At 41.2% G+C, this 21,083-nt stretch overlaps 1 protein-coding gene across 1 annotated transcript in view; it reads right to left on the reverse strand.

The window, feature by feature from the left end:
• The window catches only part of LOC132816920 (high affinity choline transporter 1-like), a 41,432-nt gene extending 26,588 nt beyond the window's left edge, over positions 1–14,844 (reverse strand). Inside the window, exons 1-4 of the mRNA XM_060826945.1 lie at positions 14,661–14,844; positions 6,455–6,568; positions 3,554–3,709; positions 3,315–3,463 (exon numbers count right to left, since the gene is read on the reverse strand). Of these exons, the coding sequence (XP_060682928.1) occupies positions 3,315–3,463; positions 3,554–3,709; positions 6,455–6,568; positions 14,661–14,844 (603 nt within the window). The remainder of the gene's footprint in view (positions 1–3,314; positions 3,464–3,553; positions 3,710–6,454; positions 6,569–14,660) is intronic.
• Positions 14,845–21,083: the final 6,239 nt, after the last annotated feature.

Raw genomic sequence — 21,083 nt, forward strand, 5'->3', positions numbered from 1 at the left:
CGCTAACCGTAACAAGGACAGAACACCCCCGGTCCTCACCCTCTACCCCACCAACCTCCAAATCCAATGCATCATCCTCCTCCCTTTCTGCCACCTACAAACAGACCTCACCACCAGAGATATATATTTCCCCTCCCCTCCCTATCTGTGTTCCACAGAGACATTTCCTCCGTGACTACCTTGTTAGGTCCACATGCCCCACCACCCTACCATCCACTCCTGGCACCTTCCCTTGCCACCACCAGGGGTGTAAAGCCTGTGCCCCCACCTACCCCCTCACCTCCATCCAAGGCCCCAAACAATCTTTCCACTTCTGACAGAAATTTTCCTGCACCCCCAGACGTACTGTGTCCGTAGCTCCTGATGTGATCTCTTCTACATCAGGGAGACAGAACACCAAATTGTGGAACATTTTGGAGAATATCTCTGGGACACATGCTCTAAACAGCCCCACTCCCCTGTGCTCGAACACTTTAATTCCCCTTCCCACTCTGCCAAGGAGATGCAAGTTCTGGGCCTCTTCTACCACCAAATTCTAGCCATCCGACACCTGGAGGAAGAGCGCCTCATCTCCTGCCTCTAACCACACGGGATCAATGCTGATTTCACTAGTTTCATCATCTCCCCTAGCCCCACCTTATCCCAGAACCAACCCTCCAACTTGGCACCATCCTCTTGAATTGACCTACCTGTCCATCTTCCTTCCCATCTATCTGCTCCACCTCCACACCACTCCTGTCACCATCACTACCCACCTTCATTTACCTATCTCATTCCTGGCTATCTTTCCCCAGACTCGCTTCCTCCCATTTATCCCTCAACCCCCTTGGGTCCCTCTCCCCCAACATTCCTGAGGAAGAGTTTATGCTCGAAACATCAACTCTTCTGCTCCTCAGATGCTGCCTGACCGGCTGTGCTTTTCCAGCACTACACTTTTTGACTTTTGCCACATATTAGCCCAGATCTGATTGTTGTCCAGGTCTTGCTGACAATGGATATTTCAGTATCTGAGGAGTCACAAATGATGTTGAACAATCATCAGGAAACACCCACACTTATGTTCTTAAGATGAAGGGGATATCATTGATGAGATAGCTGGGACACTGCCCTGAGGAACACCTACATTAATGCCCTATGGTTGAGATGATTGACTTCCAACATCTTTCTTTTGAGCTAGGTATGACTCCAAACTAGCAGCAAGTGTGCACCCCGATCCTGATTAACTCCAGTACTGCTATGGCTCCTTGATGCCACACTTGGTCAAATGCTACCTTGATGTCAAGAACTGTTACTCTCTCATCAATTTCAATGTTCAGTTTGTTCATCCACATTTTGACCAAAGTTGTCATGACATTAGGAGCTGAGTGGCACTGGCAAAACCCAAACTGAGCATCCATAAATAGATTATTGCTGAGTAAGTGCTGCTTAATAACATCATTAATGATACTTTCAATTACTTTGCTCTTGCCTGAGACAATGATTGGGACTGTCAAAACTATCAATAAATTGCTGAATTAAAACTGCTAATAATGCTCAGTTTTGCAGAATTCCTGTTGGAATAAACCATCGCAAGAATTATGTTGGATCATTGGGTTCCCAAAATAACATTTTCACAAGAGGTGCCCCTCTTGATAGATAGTTTAAACTGTTTGTAGAGTAGAAATGATTATTTGCACAAGGGATTTATTTAAGTGAAGTATATGTTTTCATGTGGTAATAGTTGAAGGAGTTTGCAACAACATAAACAGCCAGCTAACAATTTTTTTTGTGAATGTCCCTCCTAAAGAATGCCCAAGTTGAATGATTAATGAGTTGACATGGAAAGAAAAGGGTAAAGGCTAGGAGGTGGATTATGAGTTGGCATATGTTGGCATGGCAGCTATGAAAAGCTATGGGGATCACTGAGGGGCATGGAGTTAGTATGAGGGGCCATGGGAGATAGGTAGATGGACACACATCGGTACAGGAGAAATGAGGCACCATGAGGGATAGATACATATGTATTGGTAGGCACAGGAGGTACAAAGACCATGAGAGGTGAGTAGATGGACATATGCTGGCAGCAGCAGATATGGCTGGCTATGGAAGCCATAGGGCAGAGGGGCATAGGTTCACATGGAGGTTGAGGGGGCTATGGAATGGGAACAGGGTATTAGGTGGAATGATGCCTGGAGAATAACAGAGTGATGGGATGAAAATATTAGGGATGTTTTATGCTTTAATCTATATTTTTAAAATTTGAACACTGTGTTGAACACCCGTGCATGTAGGTTCCCATCAGTCCATATAGAGAACAGACAATCTTTTCCTAGGTTTCTTGGCCTGACTCACAATTCAGCAAAACTCTCTGGTCTGAAAACATGAAGTGTCAACATTAGTTTTTTAAAGTTGTATTCATCGGGCCAGGATTTTGTCTTCCTTTTCATACAAGACCTAGAAATGAAAATTGGGCCTAATATTTTTGTTGTGCAAATATTCACAGTAATTGATTAAGATTGTTCTGCACTGAAAATGTGTTGCTAGAAAAGCGCAGCAGGTCAGGCAGCATCCAAGGAACAGGAGATTCGACGTTTCGGGCATAAGCCCTTCTTCAGGTTGTTCTGCACAAATTCTGCTTTTAATTTTATCTCCTTGCAAAGGAATAGTCTGAAGGTTAGTCATCCTTCAAATTTATTTTTAAAAAATGAATGATTTTTGCTGGCAGATGATTTTAACGCACTGTTTTTTCAGTGGATTTGAATTGAATTCATGTGATCATGCATAGGATGCCTGTGCACCTGAGAACGTGCAAGCAGTTTAATGATATCTTAACATACAAGTGTAACTGGAAGTGACTTGTATCTCAGTGCTAGAGGTATGGTTATTTTTTATGAATTCAACTTAAACTTTGGAGTGGCTCGGTGGTTAGCAGTGCTGCCTCACAGCACCAGGGACCTGGGTTCAGTTCTCAGCCTTGGGTGACTGTGTGCAGTTTGTACATTCTCCCTGTGTCTGTGTGGGCTTCCTCCCACAGTCCAATGACATGCAGGTCAGGTGAATTAGCCATGCTAAATTGCCCATAACATTAGGTGTATTGGTCTGGGAGAGTTGATGTGAACTTGTTGGGTTGAATGGCCTGTGTCCACATTGTATGGAACCTAATCTAAATTTGGCTGTAAGTGCAAACAAAAATAGTTTTTTTTACGTTCATGCTTTTGCAATTCTTTATTTTGTTTGACTTACATTCACCCATAATGAAACTCTGGAGCAACCTTTTTTAAAAAAGTGATAGCTTCAGAATTTTTGAAATTGGATAATACATAGAAAATACTTACTAGACTGATGATGATAAAAATCATTTGCATTACATCTGTATATGCCACAGAGTAGAGACCACCCAATAATGTGTATATTATAACTACACAAGCTGATATAAGGATTGTCAAATAAGTTTCAATATCCAAAATTACAGTCATTGTAGCACCTATAATAGATATGAATCCTTGTTAGTAAATTATGGAATAATAATTCTGTACAATAATATATATAATTTCAGCAATTTTTTTATATTTACCTAATGCTGCAAGTATAGCAGCTGACCAGAAAATATCTCCTAATATAGCTGGGATCAAAAGGAGGCTACTCATAACTTTACCAAATTTAATCTGCAGTGGGTCCATCATGGTGACGTATTGATTGGTCCTCATTGGTTTTGCAAAGAAAAGGCCACCTACATTAAAAGTAAAACAGCTGTTATGTTTATGAGGACAGCAAGTCTATACAATTCTGTTGGTTTTGCCATGATCTGTTTTGCTAATGCCCTCAAAGGTTAACCCAGCCGAACATTGATGGGACAATTGATGGTGCATCTTATGAATAGGACACCAATGGTGCAAAACAATGAGTATGGAACTTAAATCTTAATCCTTCCCTGCAAATCACCAACCAAACCCCAGCCACCTATCCAAACCCAGTTATTGACTCTTACACAACATTTTGCATTAAGATTCTAACCTAATTAAACATTTTTAAGAAGGAGAATTGCTCTCTTCAGGAGCCATGCTGTTGGGTCCATTTTTCTCCTCTTGGACTTGGTATGGTTCAATTTATTCAGCACTAGCGCATCCAGTATCATCTGAGAATAAACAGTGGGAACATATGGTTGAGCTGATCTCTGCTCCTCACTCTGACTTTTCTTTCTAATTTGATTTAAAATTGAAAGGGAGCATTCTATGCCCTTACCACTCTCTGCATAAAGAACCTGCCTCTGACATCTGTCTTAAATCTATCACCCCATAATTTGTAGTTATGCCCCAGGTACAAGTTGACGTCACCATCCTAGGAAAAAGACGTTCACTGACTACCTTATCTAATCCTCTGATCATCTTGTATGTCTCAAATCCCCTCTTAGCCTTCTTCTTTCCAATGCGAACAGATTCAAGTCTCTCAGCCTTTCCTCATAAGACCTTGCCTCCAGACCAGGCAACATCCTGGTAAATCTCCTCTGCACCTTTTCCAATGCTTCCTCATCCTTCCTGAAATATGGAGACCAGAACTGTACACAATATTCCAAGCATGGCCGCAGTTCCGGAACTCAATCCCACTACGAATGAAATCTAACACACCGTATGCCTTCTTAACAGCACTATCCACCTGGATGGCAACTTACAGGGATTTATATACATGGACTGCAAGAATTCTCTGCACATCCACACTACCAGGAATCTTTCCATTGACCCAGTACTCTGCCTTCCTGTTATCCTTCTCAAAGTGCTTCATCTCACATTTAGCTGCATTGAACTCCATTTGCCACCTCTCAGCCCAATTCTGCAGTTTATCAAAATCCCACTGCAACCTGTAACATTCTCCCAAACTGTCCACTACTCCACCAACTTTAGTATCATCTGCAAATTTACTAATCCATCCACCTATACCTGCGTCCAAGTCATTTATAAAAATGACAAACAGCAGTGGTCCCAAAACAGATCCTTGTGGCACATCACTAGTAACCGGACTCCAGGCTGAATATTTTCCATCAACCACCACTCGCTGCCTTCTTTCAGAAAGCCAGTTTCTAATCCAAACTGCTAATTCACCCACAATTCCATGGCTCTGCTTTTTCTCCAACAGCCTACCATGTAGAACCTTATCAAAGGCTTTACTGAAGTCCGTGTATACCACATCAACTGCCCTACCCTCATCTACATGATTGGTGACCCTCTCAAAAAACTCAATGAGGTTTGTGAGACACGACCTGCCCTTGACAAAACCACGTTGACTATCTGAAATTAAATTGTTGCTTGCTAGATTATTATAAATCTTATCTCTTATAATTCTTTCCAAAACCTTTTCTACATCAGAAGTAATGTTCACTGTCAATAATTACTTGAGTCATCTCTACTGGATTTCTTGAACAAGGGCACAACAATTGCAATCCTCCGGTCCTCTAGTACTAAACCTGCAGACAATGGCAACTCAAATATCAAAGCCAAAGGCTCTGCTATCTCCTCCTTAGCTTCCCAGAGAATCCTCAGATAAATCCCATCCAGACCAGGGGACTTGTCTACTTTCACTCCTTCTAGAATTGATAACACCTGTTCGTAACTAACCTCAATCCTTTCTAGTCTAATATTTCGTACCTCATTCTTCTCCTTTACAATATTCTCCTTTTCCTGAGTGAAAACTGATGAGAAATGTTCATTTAACACCTCTCCAATCTCTGCAGAGTCCACACTCAACTTCCCGCTTCTGTCTTTGACTGGCCTAATCTTACCCTAATCATCCTTTTATTCCTCACATACCCATAAAAGCTTTAAGGTTCTCCTTTATTCTATTTACCAAAGACTGCTCGTGTCCTCTCTTTGCTCTTCTTAACTTTTCCTGAAGAAAATGTCTGGTCTTCACCAATGTAATCATGGTTATACAGCTGAGATCATTAACTTACTAATTAGACGATAAAGGTGAAAGCCTGTATCCTAATGGTCTGTGGTAAAACATTTTAAAGTGAATACTGTCACTAACTTTGTAAATTACTGGATCATCATTTTTGTATGTGCTTTTGGTATTCAATGGGCTTTGAAGTTTTGTTTCATTTAAACCAATTCATCTTATGAACACGGAGAAAGTGAGGACTGCAGATCAGAGCTGAAAATGTGTTGCTGGAAAAGCGCAGCAGGTCAGGCAGCATCCAAGGAACAGGAGATTCAACATTTCGGGCATAAGCCTTTCTTCAGGAATGAGGAAAGTGTGTCAGGTGTGTCACTTTCCTCATTCCTGAAGAAGGGCTTATGCCCGAAACGTCGAATCTCCTGTTCCTTGGATGCTGCCTGACCTGCTGCGCTTTTCCATCTTATGAACATGCTCAATAGGTAAATGATACACTTATTTTTGATCAAGAGGGTTGCATCCTTGCTTAAATGTAAATTATCTTCCTGGGTGAGTCTTGCATTGTACCATTTTGATTTCTAGCTCTTACCTAAAATAAGATTCAAACAATAAGTTATGGGTGCCTGTGCCCAGCTTAGACCACGATGTGGCAGATAAACTATTTCAGCAATTCCATTGATGAAGCCTCCTCCAACCCATGTTGCTGTAATAAGTAAAGATGGAAAGTAAGATTATTTACATGAACTCATTGTAAAATAGCGCCATCGTTAAAATAGCTAACCCTACATTTGCACGTTTCTCAAATTAGCATACATTGACATGTTATATGACTTAAAATTGTGTTCAGTTTGACTTTCATTGCATTGTTTAAGATGCTTGAGGAAAATTCTTATGTTTGTAGTTATAAGTTGCTAACCCATTCCAAATCATTATAGAATAATTTTTCCTCCGTTACAACAATACATACACTTTAAAATCTTCAGGTTGTTCAAAGGTAAGGAAAAGTGCAAGATTAACCTGTTTTTCTGTGCATTATGGTTTTTTGTGGACAGTTTAGCAGAAGAATGCGCTTGTTGTACTGTCTTTTTACATGGAACTTTGCTCCAGCTTGACTAAATCTGGTTAGTTCCTCTATCAAAATTATTATGTGGATGATGAAAATGTGTAGAATCAGGCTCAAATTGATTGTTATTTCCTTTGTTTCAAAACGGCTAGAGAATCAACAGAGTACAGGTTCATAGCTCCTTGAAAGTAGAGTTGTAGGTAGATTGGATAGTGTAGAAGGCATTTGATATGTTTTCCTTTATTGGTCAGAGTATTGAGTACAGGAGTTGGGAGTTGTGGCTGTACAGGACATTGGTTAGGCCACTTTTGGAATATTGTGTACAGTTCTGGTCTCCTTCCTATTGGAAGGATGTTGTGAAACTTGAAAGGGTTCAGAAAAGATTTACAAGGATGTTGCCAGGGTTGGAGGATTTGAGCTATAGGGAGAAGTTGAGTAGGCTGGGGCTGTTTTCCCTGGAACTTTGGAGGCTAAGGGGTGACCTTATAGAGGTTTATAAAATAATGAGGAACATGGTTAGGGATGGGGGAATCCAGAACTCGAGAGCATAAGCTTAGGGTGAGAGGGGAAAGATATCAAAGAGACCTAAGGGGCAACTTTTTCACGCAGAGGGTGGTACGTGAGTGGAATGGGCTGCCAGAGGAAGAGATATTAGGCTCATACAATTGCAACATTTAAGAGGCATCTGGATGGGTATATGAACAGATAGGGTTTTGAGGGAAATGGGCCAGGTGCTGGCAGGTGGGATTAGACAGGGTTGGGATATCTGGTCAGCATGGACGAGTTGGACCGAAGGGTCTGTTTCCATGCTATACATAGAACATAGAACATAGAAAAATACAGCGCAGTACAGGCCCTTCGGCCCTCGATGTTGCGCCGACCAAAGCCTACCTAACCTACACTAGCCCAATAACTTATTGGATATGCTTATCCAATGCCCGCTTAAATGACCATAAAGAGGGAGAATCCACCACTGCTACTGGCAGGGCATTCCATGAACTCACAACCCACTGAGTAAAGAATCTACCCCTAACATCTGTCCTATACCTACCACCCCTTAATTTAAAGGGGTGTCCCCTAGTAACAGCTGACTCCATTAGCGGAAAAAGGTTCTCACAGTCAACCCCATCTAAACCCCTAATCATCTTGTACACCTCTATCAAATCTCCCCTAAACCTTCTTTTCTCCAATGAGAACGGCCCCAAATGCCTCAGCCTTTCCTCATACAATCTTCCTACCATGCCAGGCAACATCCTGGTAAACCTCCTCTGCACTCGTTCCAATGCCTCCACATCCTTCCTATAGTATGGCGACCAAAACTGCACACAATACTCCAGATGAGGCTGCACCAGAGTCTTATACAACTGCAACACGACCTCAGGACTCCGGAACTCAATTCCTCTACCAATAAAGCCCAGTACACCATATGCCTTCTTCACAGCACTATTTATCTGGGTGGCAACTTTCAGAGATCTGTGTACATGGACACCAAGATCCCTCTGCTCATCCACACTACCAAGTAGCCTACCATTAGCCCAGTAATCCATTTTCTTGTTACAGTCATCTCTATGACTGTATGACTCTATCTGCCTGACAATGTGAAATACTATCTAGATGTGCACTGTTCATAAAAAAACAGGCAAATTCCAATCTGACCAACAGCATAATTTCAAATTATTCTTGATCTTCAGCTAAGTGATGGAAAGAGGCATTAACAATGCTGTCAAAGGGCAATTCTTCCCTAATAGCCTACTCACCAATACTTAATTTGGGCTCTGTCAGGCTTACTTGGTTCCAGACCTTATTATACAGACCTATTATGCATTGGAACAAAGTACTGAATTCTAGAATTGAATTGTGAGTGAGAAATTAATTTAAAAAAGGCACTCGTGACAGAAGGTGCAATCACTTAGCTTGACATATATTTCAAACATTCTTCATCCATATTTTTAGTATGGAAACAGTTTTCCTTGCTGCAAAAATGTTTATATAATGAGAATTTCAGTAAGAGCTTATGTTCTAATTTACAATAATTTGAGGATGCTATAAGGTTACTCATTGTTTTTGCTTTTCATGAACTGTTTTCGAGAAAGATTGAATGTTGGATTTTGACATAAAAAGATGAAATGCATCATTACTGTTATTCCCTTCCAACATAACATACAGAATGAAGATGAAATTGCAGGAATTTCCTAGGTTGTGGAGGCATGAAAACATTGAAGTTACAGAATAATTCACAAAGATGGGTACAGTTGAGATCATTTAACATGACTATTTCATTCTTTAGCATGTAACTATTTTACATAGCATGTAATTATTTTACTTCTTGCCTCTAATCCCATCTCAACCTTATGTTATTGAAATTTGTATGCATCTATTTGTAACTCCAAACTTAACTACTGCAATGCATTTTAACTGCTTGCACAAGATACCATTCAAAGGTGCGATATTATTGTGGATTTGTCACAGTCTTTGCAGATTCTTGAAGATTGGACACAAGATCAACTATTCTAATCTACTACCAGTTGCAATAAGAGCATATTGTTCTTCAGGATTACGTCCTTTTTTTTGCAGAAAGGAATATGCACAATTTGCATGACTGCAAGAATTTAGAGAAGACTTTGGTTCTGCCAGTAAAGTCTAGACAAAATTGGAAATCTGTAACATCCCTAATTGGAAAATAAAATGTCAGGTGACACAGGTACACTTTTTAAACCTCCTTTCCTATGCTGTGGCAATTTTGGAAAATATATGTTTCTGTGAATGAATCACGAGGTCACACATCTTTGGTTAAATGCATCTGAGAATCCCACACCTTCCAGTTTTGTACGGCTTTTGGAGAACTCTTACCAGGTGAGAATTTGCAAGGTTCCTACTGCAGCCCTATAGGAAAAGGTACTTTTCTGTAGTTCAGGGAAGATCCAGGAGAGATCTTCATTTGAGGTTCCCTTGCTCCACTAAAGATTTTAAAGTTTTTAATTAGTTCTTCCATAACCTTCGCTATACCAGTGAAGTAGTGCCAACTATGTCAAAAATTTCCAGTGAACTGCAATGTGCTAGCCTCACAGATGTAAATTATGATGTTTCCATAATTTAGGATGAGGTCTGAACATTTGCATTTGGCCAGACTATTTTCATGCTATCACATTAGATGAATGGCCCTACATGAATTTCAAGTTCCTTTATCAATCCCTTACTCCCAACAGTTTTTCACACAATAAATACCAACAGAGTTCCTGTGCTGACTTCAATACTTGTTTCAAACCTTTTGATATATGATGTTTCCACAACAAATGCTTTTCTCAGCTTCTGGATGCCAGTATAAACATGAGTGATGTTCAGCTTTAGAGAGGTTCAGAATTGAAGTGCCATTGGATAAGTAATACTTGTTCTATAATAATAGACATATGAAATAGTTAAGAGGAGTTTTGATTGGTGTTGATCATATAAAAGCAAAATATTGCGGATAGGGAAATCTGAAACAAATACAATTCTGCTATGAAAAGTTCTGAAGAAGTCATAATCATGCTGAAAACATTAACTCTGTTTCTGTCTCCACAGATACTGGCAGATTTTTGAGTTTCTCCAGCATTCTCTGTGCTTTTTTTCAGGTTTCTGGATCATACTTTCCAGCCTTTGTTTAGCTATCTGTGTCAGAAGGATTTTGTAGAAAGAATGAAATGGGTGAAGCAGAGGAGAGGGGTCAAATGCTCATAGAACTGTTGAGTTCCTGGAATTGTTCAGTAGGTAACTCAAGTTGGACAAATATAATGTGGACAGTTTCAGTTACCAAGAGTAAGGTGATTGAGAACAACTTGGCATTAATGAGAAGAAATGGAAACAGAGAATTGAAACTATGGAGAAAGTTATAGTCATGGTACTGACTAAGCGTGTTGAAAAATGCATTTCCCCACTGCACTACATTGAAAAACATCGTAGATTGGATTGAAACACTTCTGGAAAAAGAAACAGAGTAGCCAAAAGTCATGCTTCGTAGAGGACCCAATGAATTGAATAGAATTTTATTTAATGACATGCACAATGAGTTTCAGATGTTAGACACATACATGAGAAAAGGAATTCAAGGATGATAGACCTCTGATTGTTTCCCATGCCTGATGCTGGAAATCTGAAATAGAAACAGAAAATGCTGAAAATGTTCAGCAGGGGTATCTTAATCTAATCTCAGCGAGGGTGACCCATAAAACACGATCATCCATTGTTGTAAAAATCCATCTGGTTCACAAATGTTCTTTACATAAGTGAGATCAGTTCTCCTTACCGGAACTTTTTATATGTAATTGCGGAACCAGAGTAATATGGTTGACTTTAAAATGCCCTTTGAAATGGCCGAGCAAGACATACCATTCAAGAGAAATTTAGAATGGGTAAATAATGTTGCCCAGCATACTATAATAGAATAATGATAGAAAAATGTCAAGCCGCATCTCAGAAATTGACTTCCAGTTGTGACACTGATTCAAATTCAAGATTTTAAGGTTGAAAAACTCTTAAATGGTAGAGAAAAGAGTTATCGTGCCAATTAGAGCTAGTGGAGGATGGCCAGGTCAATTAGGAGATACATTTATAATACATTCCTCATGATAGGCAGCTTTGAGGAAGTCAGTTGCTGTGAGGGAGAGATCTGTGGTGTGTGTCAAAATTTTTCATTGTACTGGAGGGATGTGAGATGTCACAGGAAACTGGAGACCTGACATCTTTAGCAGGGATAGCCCGCATTTCATCAATACCCAGAGAGGGAAACAATAAAAATGGGCTCAATGTTTGGGCTCCCAAAATCAGGATTAAAGAAAATAAAACCTGGGGCTGGGTCCATGTCAATTTAAGTTTGAAACAATCATCAAGGCTTTGGAATGATGGACCAGAAATCCCTGTAGCTTTTCAATTAAAACTAGTTAAAAAATTTAGGAACTAGTCAAGGTTTGAAGTTTAATTTTTTTAAGAGATGTAGAGGTCTCTCATCTTCAGAGAAAGATCAGCTCAGGGGACATGGGTAGAAAGTGGGAGACTTTCAAGACTGCCTCAAGGCATCACTCTGAGCATAAGAGAGACAGTAGTGCAAAGGGGAATTTCACTACTTGAAAATGGGGTGGCTCTGGTTCTATAGTAAGAAGGAGCAGTTAACTTGGATCAGAAGCAACACTGCTTTGCATCCAGAGGTCAAGGAGCCATTGGCAAGGTGCCAAGGACACATCTAAAACACAATCAATGCCACCCTCTCAGTAAAACGGTCATTAAAATGAACACTGGGTGTCTGAGGGTGCAGATCCAGTGCCTTGTCTAACTGAATGTGTCAATATGCTACACACTTGCAAGACTCACAATTTCTGTGGTGATCTTTGAGTTCTTCATAACATGGCCCCCCAGAGGGGTGTGCACTTGAATAGTGAGATCCTGGAAGCTGACAGTTCATTGTTAGGGCTGAACAAAGAGATGCCTCCTCCTCCCACTTCTTCCTTCTTACAATCCCCTGCATTGGACCTAAGCTTATATTGATGAATTGAGAAGCAGCTTGCTGCAGATACCAAGATTCCAGCTTCCCCTGGAATCTCCCTTCCCTCTGGTGTAGTAGAAAGCTTTGACACAAACCACAAAACTCCCCCTTAGGACAATCCGTAGTCTCCATAGAACATAGAACATAGAAAAGTACAGTGCAGACAGGCCCTTTGGGCCACGATGTTGTGCTGAGGTTTAATTCTAATGTAAAATATAATAACTTAACCTGCACACCCCTCAACTCACTGCTATCCATGTGCATGTCCAGCAGTCACTTAAATGTACCCAATGACCCTGCTTCCATCACCAAAGCTGGTGGAAGCAGATAACTGTTGATCAGAAAATGTGTTTCCCACTTTAGCTGACCCAACTCCACTGGCTGAAAGTGCAGAGGAAACCAACCTCCTTATCAATTAAGCATTTATTAGATTACTTACAGTGTGGAAACAGGCCCTTCGTCCCAACAAGTCCACACCGACCCGCCAAAGCGACAACCCACCCATACCCCTACATATACCCCTTACCTAACACTACGGGCAATTTAGCATGGCCAATTCACCTGACCCGCACATCTTTGGACTGTGGGAGGAAACCGGAGCACCCGGAGGAAACCCACGCAGACACGGGGAGAACGTGCAAACTCCACACAGTCAGTCGCCTGAGGCGGGAATTGAACCCAGGTCCCTGGCGCTGTGAGGCAGCAGTGCTAACCACTGTGCCACCGTGCCGCCAATTACAAATTAGAACATAAAGCTGTTGTTTACTGGAGGCCGATTTATGGCCCCAAAACAAACCCATCTTCTGTTTCTTATCTCTATGGCTAAAATTCAGTCTAATGTTTCACATTGATGCTCTTTCACTAGAACTTTTCTGATTAAAAGGCATCAATCTGAAGCTTTAAATTTGCTTCTTTCTCCATATCTGTTACTTCAATGAGCGGGCTGTTGGTGAATAAGCACTGCCTGCTAACATGATTGGTGTTTCCTTTCATCTCTTTGATGATTGAGTGTGAACTATTGGAGCATTATTTCACCAGATTAGATTTGTTCCATATTTTTTGGTTGTGGGATTGTTTAGGTAGTTTTGTTTAGTGCTGTTTCTGCTGTGGAGATTGCAGGCGGCCTTTTGTTGTAGCTTCAGCAGTTTGACATTTCATCATTAGGTACATTTCATGTGGCACTTGGAATACTTCTCTGCCTTTTACTGAGCAGTACCCACCAAAGCAGGGGACTGGGCATCTATAAAGCAACTGTTATTTATACTTGTTGGGTGATTCATCCTTTCTGCCTGAGGAGAGGTCCAAACCATAATTATGACCTTAACCAAGGATTAAAGTCTCGAAATGACCCCAGCCAGAATGGGATTGGACTCTGTACTAATGGCATTAAACTGAACCAAACGAATTGTCCAACTGAGCTACTTACAAGGAGTCTAAGACACACACTTTTACATGTATGTCGTGGCCTGGGAAATGGATAGTGGTGTTAGTGACTCTAATTTCTTTCTGTCACACAGTTGATAGGATCTCTCCTGTTCTTACAGCCTGCCTTTTACAAGATGATTCTCAATCTGTTTGATTAAGTTATGAATACATTGAGGTAGCATGATGGCTCAGTGGTCAGCACAGCTGCATCACAGAGCCAGGGACCTGGGTTTGATTCCACCCTCAGTCTTTGTGGAGTTTGCACATTCTCTCCGTGTCTGTGTGGGTTTCTTCTAGGTGCTCCCATAGTCTAAAATATGCAGATTAGGTGGATTGGCCATGCTAAATTACCCCATATTGTAAAGGGATGTGCAGACTAGGTGAATTAGCCACAGAAAATGCAGGGTTACAGAGTTGGTGTAGGAGTATAATGCTCTTAAGAAGTTCAATATGGACTCAATAGGCCAAATGGCCTGGTTCCACATCGTAGGAATTATATGATCTCTTTGGCCATCACTTCTGAGTGTGGTGCTTCTGACACATTGATGTTACTTTTATGTCAAAAGATTTCAACCAGTATTATAGATTAATTACTTTAAAAAATAGGTGCATAAGATTTACTATGGTGGCTTTCTGCACTGAAATGTTGCTGCATTTGAGGGGAAAGTTTGGGTGTACAATTGCTCCACTCTATAAATGTTTGAAATTTGAATTTCACAACTTTTGATATCTAAATTATGTTTATTTAGCAACTAAAGTGGCAATTCAGCAGTTTTATTTTTACAGATTTACCTGTCATTGTGAAAATCCCAACTAAGGTTCCAATATTTCTCCCTCCAATCATGGCCACCTCACTTTTGGCTCCAGAACATTTTTTCTCTTCCCGCTTTGATTTTCGAGATGCCCAAATTCCAGTTCCAAGAATTACTATATAGAAGACAACAACTGCCACAAGTCCAGGGATGTTCACAGCCATCTTCCTCAGTAACCTTTTAGATTTAAAAAATAATGTTGTTGTTACAGCCTTTTACAAGGAGTCCTCAAACTTTTCATCATGTCTCTCTGCATTGGTTATACAAATCTACCTGACAATGTTTATATTTTTTTAATGGAAGAAAATTCTGATTATTTCACACTCTAAAGTATAAAGGTGTCTTTTAAAATTCTCATTGGAAGTATAATCCGGTATTTTGTTTATCAGGTTCTTTGTTAAAATATGATTGCATATAAAGAGCAAAAAGAGTACAGTGCAGGACCATGCCTTTTGCCCAAACATTTATTGATCAGTATTGATTTTAAGTTCACTAACATCAAAAGTAATCTTCAACAGTAAATAATCTGAAGATTACCAACCATTTTATTCATTATGAGCAAGATATGTGAGGGAAATGCTAGATGCCAATCAATATGCTTAGAAAGTGTTGTTCATGATAAAGCTAACACATCAACTTGAAACTGAGGGACTCTTAAATTGTTTGAAAGACTTTAATATTAATCTACAACCCTAATTTATCTTCATGATAATTCAAACCTGACAATTCTAGACAGCCAAATTTGAAATTAGATCTATGACTTCAAATTAAATTATTCCACATAATCCTGTGTAATTACAAAGTCCAGTACTTTAAGATGTGAATTTATGCAAATTGATCTAATAGATATTAATATCAGGGATCGCAGAATGTGAGCTAAATTACATTAGTTCAAGGCAAGTGTAAATTTGTAGGAATGAAGGATGAAGAAGCACAGTCAAAGACAATTTGTATGATCAAGTAGCATAAAATGAACTTTTTCAGGTTTTAGACATAAGATCCTAATGTGTGGAAACAGGCCATTTGGCCCAACAAGCCCATACCAACTCTCAGAAGGACAACACATCCTAACTACCCTACTATTAAAACCCTGCATTTCCCATGACTAATCCATCTAACCTATACATCCCTGGACACTTTGGGCAATTTAGCATTACCAATCCACCTATACTGACATCTTTAGACTGTGGGAGGAAATCAGAGCACCTAGAGGAAACCCACTCAGCCATAGGGAGAATGTGCAAACTCTACACTGACAATTGCCTGAGGCTGGAATTGAACTCTGGTCTGTGGCACTGTGAGGCAGCAATGCTAATCACTGAGCCACCAGGCTGTCCCTAAATTAGCAGTAGCTTTAGTAGCAGTGGGTGTGCAACAGATCTACATGATAGTGGTAAGCTTCACAAGACAATGGAGTAGTATTAGCTCCAAACCATTAGAAAATTTGATAGCCTTAATAAGCACCATGTGGACTTCCACTCCATCTGCTGAAAGAAAGTCCACCCTCCATAGTCAATGTGATTAGTTAGGAGCACTGTCAGCCCCAGCTGCACTAGTAGTGGCATCGCTAAGATTGCAAGTGGTTCAATGAGATGGCAACACAAATACCTGTCTGGGGTATCTCCTGTATCTTTGGGTGGGTGGGATTGGGTATGGTGAGAAGAAAAGAAACATAAACATTAAAAAATGCAAGCATAGACTATTTGACCCTTCAAGCCTATGCTCCCATTCAATATGATAATGGCTGATCATGCAATTTCACTGTCCCACTCCCACTTTCTCTCATATTTCTTGATCCCTTTACCCAGAAGGACCAAGTTCAGTGGCCTCTTGAATATATGTAATATGTAATAAAGCTTTCTGTGGGAGAGAATTCAACAGATTCTCAACTCTGTGTGAAGAATTTCTTCCTCATCTCAGTCCTGAATGGCTTACCCCTTATTCTTAGACTGTGACCCCTTTTCTGGACTTTCCTAATATCGGGAACATTCTTCCTGCCCAGTCCCATCAGGATTTTAGATGTTTCTATGCAATCCCCCCTCTTTCTTCTAAATTCCAGTGAGTACAAGCTCAGTCGATCCAATCATTTTTCATATGTCAGTCCTGCCATTCTGGGAATCTGTCTACTGAACCTTCGCTGAACTCCCTCAATAGCAAGAAAGTCTTCACACACCAGGAGACCAAAACTGCACACAATACCCAAGACCCTGCATAACTGCAGCAAGACATCCTTGCACCTATATTCAAATCCCCTCGCTATGAAGACTAGCACACCATTACCTTTCTTCACTGCCGGCTGCACCTGTGTGTGCCAATCTGACAGTTCTACCACAACAGTCATCAAAAAGTGTGTCACTGGGAAAGCACAGCAGGTCAGGCAGTATCCCTGGAGCAGGGGAGTCAATGTTTCAGGCATAAGTTCTTCATCAGGAATGATCATCAGGACATTCCTGATAAAGGGCTTATGCCTGAAACGTCAACTCTCCTCTTCCTCAGATGCTGCCTGACCTGCTGTGCTTTTTCAGAGCCACACTTTTTGACTCTGATCACCAGCATCTACAGTCCTCACTTACTTCTGTTCTACCGTGATACCCCGATCTCATCGCACCTCATCTCTTCCTAAACTGCTACCATTCAGATAATAATCTGACTTCCTGTTTTTGCTAGGAAAATAGATAACATCATATTAATCCACATTGTACTGCATTTCCCAAGTATTTTCCCACGTATCCAGCCTATCTAAGTCGCCCTGTAGCCTCTTAGGGTCCTCCTCACAGCACATACTGCCACCCAGCGTAGAGCTGTTTGCAAATTCGGAAATATTGTAATCAATTCTTTTGATCAAATCATTAATACTTGTTGTGAGCAGCTGTGGTCCCCAGCATCAAACCCTGCAGTACCTCACTGATCGTTATCCGCCACTCTGAAAAGGACCTATTTACTCCAACTCTCTGTTTCCTCTCTGCCAACCAGTCCTCTACCTATATCAATACATTACCTCGGAAACCATGTGCTTTAATTTTGCTTACTAATCGCTTGTGTGGGATATTGTCAAAAGCCTTTTGAAAGTCCAGATACACAACACCCACTAATTCACTCTTGTCCACTCCACTGATCACATCCTCAAATTATTACAAAAGATTTGTCAAGCATGATTTCCCATTGATGAATCCAGACTGAGTTGGACTGATCCTGTCACCACTTCCAAATGCTCAGTCATTACATTTTTAATAATTGACTCCAACATTTTTCCCACTGCCGATGCCAGGCTAACCGGCTTATAATACCGTATTTTCCCTCTTCCTCCATTTTAAAAAAGTTGGGTTCCATTAGCTACACTCCTCTCCATTGGAACACTTCCAGATTCTGTAGAATGCTGGAAAATTATCACCAATGCTTCCACTATTTCTTGAGTCACTTCTTTAAGTACTCTGGGATGCAGACCATCAGGCCCTAGGAACTTATTGTGTTTTAATCCCATCAATTTCCCCAAATCCATTTCCTGACTTGTAAGGATTCCTTCAGTTTTTCCTTCATGCTCGATCCTCTGTCCTCTAGCATTACTGGAAGGATTTTTGTGTCCTTCTCAGTGAAGACAGATGCAAAGTATTTGTTCAACTGATCTACTGCCTCTTGAAGTGGGAAGAATTTTATCATTTTGAAGCCTAAGGACCAGGCACAAAAGTAGGCCATGTAATCATAACTTTGGTATTTAAAGATACCAAACCATGCAAAACTCAATAGGTGCGCTGTCAGAGAACTGGAATTGTGGCACAAAAGTGTTGTGATGTAATCAGGATGGACAAAGGCTACACCTCCTTTGTGGATGCTTCTCTGTTTGCACTGCGAAGACTCTGAGGAGCCTAAGATTGGCTGGTTCATTCCTTCAGAGGAAGAATCTTGTGGTGGGAGAAGGAATATGTAGTTGGAGTTTCTGAGGCAGTCCTAGACCCATTGCAGAAAGCAATTTAATGACCAAACATGATAGGAAAGATGAGAGCAATGCCAAGTTCACCTAATCCTCTGTGCATGTCATACAATCCAATTAATCTGCATTTGGAGATGCCGGTGTTGGACTGGGGTGTACAAAGTTAAAAATCACACAACAGCAGGTTATAGTTGGACTATAGTTGGACAAATCTAATTCACCCCACCACACCTCACAGCTACTAAGCTGCAGTACTCCCATCGTCCCCGTGAATCCTGTTTCTTATACACCCATCTATGCATGTTTTACACTTGATCTTTGATGCCATGCTTGCCCTTTATAGATGCCATCACCAAGAGCACTGAATACATGTCATCACTCATAATCTTTTATAGGAGAATGAAACATTGAAGCCCAGGAATGGAACTAGAGGTGGCCTTTCATAGATCATGCAGCTGACAACTATTGAGGAGAATACAGTTGAGATCAGTGATGTTATGATCTCCCTGGTTGTTAAACCTGGTGAACCTACAATTCAACAAAAGCTGCCCATATATCAGTCATATTGGGCTCTCAGTCATATTGACTTGGTTTCGACAGTGAATTAAATGTGATGATCACCAAATAACAATGTTATTTCTTTGCCAGTACAAATCCTGGCAAATTCTTGTAACTGTCCAAGGATGTCAATGTGTTCAATGGGAGTCAATAGACATGCAGGCAATGAGTTCTCTGATGAGTTGTGTTCTTCTGAGGGTGCACCATCGTAAAACAAACTTTGATTGGATCAATGTCGCAGAGAATTGTATTTCCACATGATGACTTCACAATTGAGGAAGAGGAGATGGCGGACACTGGGCCAAAGATTGCACATCAGAAGATGCACCTGTCTCAGCTGAACACGGCTGCTGTACCTTTGGCAGGTGGGTGCATCAAGGAAGAGGAGAATGAATGAGCAGTATCATGCAATGTGAGATGCATTGACAGGCCTGCAATGTATATCCACCACAATTACAGCGTGATTGGAGGACTTCATCCCATGTAAGAAGGGTGATGCAACGCCCTTTAAAATACTTAAAATTAAGTATTTTTCCACTAATAGTGTGGCTAGTGTCACATGTGCCAATATGTGTATGTCTGGAACCACACTGCAGACTTTGGAGACAAACATGTCTGACACCATAAGTAGCCTTTAGTCTCAGCCTGCACTGACCTGCACCAAAGTACACCCTCATACGATGGAAGCAATGAAGTGCATCTGGGCAATTAGGGAGAGATGGAGAAAAGGTTCATGGAGTTGTTTTCTGGCCCAAACACATTACCTTTCCCCAGTGGGCGGCACGGTGGCACAGTGGTTAGCACTGCTGCCTCACAGCGCCTGTAGACCCGGGTTCAATTCCTGACTCAGGCGACTGACTGTGTGGAGTTTGCACGTTCTCCCCATGTCTGCGTGGGTTTCCTCCGGGTGCTCCGGTTTCCTCCCACAGTCCAAAGATGTGCGGGTCAGGTGAATTGGCCAAGCTAAATTGCCCGTAGTGTTAGGTAAGGGGTAAATGTAGGGGTATGGGTGGGTTGCGCTTCGGCGGGTCGGTGTGGACTTGTTGGGCCGAAGTGCCTGTTTCCACACTGTAAGTCTAATCTAATCTAATCTAAAGTCTAATCTAATCTATAATCACAAGCCAGTCAGTAACATGTTTCCTCATCTCTTGAAATCTGAGTCTGTCCCAGCACAGATGTTGGTGGAGTGGTCTTTAAGAGGACTCCCACAATCTCCAAAGTACAGAGGGCATAGCAGGTCAAGCAGCAGCAAAAGAGCATGGAAGTCGACGTTTCGGGCAAGACCCTTCATCAGGACTGGGGAGAGGAAGGGGGCTGAGAAATAAATAGAGGGATGGAGTGGGTCTCGGGGAAAGATAGGTGGGATGTTGATAGGTGGATGCAGGTAGGAGGTGAATGAGTTTGGTCAGTCGGAAGGGTGGAGCGGATAGATGGGATTGAAGATGGACAGATCAAGGGGTCAGGGCGGAGATGAGGTGGGGGTTGAGGAGATTTGGAAGCTGGTGAATTGTATGTTGAGGCCATAGGTTGTCAGCTCCCCAGTTGGAAGATGAGATGTTATTCCTCCAGTTTGTGTGTGACCTTATTTTGATGGTGGAGGATGCCTAGGATGGCTGGCAACTGGGAGGTGGGGCTGATTGGAGCGTGCAGGCCGTAGATGTTGCCAAGAGCAACTCTGGAGACAGAGCAGGGATCTGGAGACGCTGTCTTTACCCTTGCTTCATCCACATCAGTTGTGTCATAGAAATGTAAGCATATTTGTGTTGGAATCTCTCTAAATAAATGTTGGTTTGATAATACCTTGGTTCTTTATTTAGCTCACGTAAAGTCTTTGGCACTATTTGTCCATTCTTGACTATTGGTTGGTAAATGAACATTTAGCTTGTTTGATTGTTTTTTGTTGTCAGTGACATTAAT

This window comes from Hemiscyllium ocellatum, chromosome 6 (assembly GCF_020745735.1).
Source record: "Hemiscyllium ocellatum isolate sHemOce1 chromosome 6, sHemOce1.pat.X.cur, whole genome shotgun sequence".
NCBI lineage: Eukaryota > Metazoa > Chordata > Chondrichthyes > Orectolobiformes > Hemiscylliidae > Hemiscyllium > Hemiscyllium ocellatum.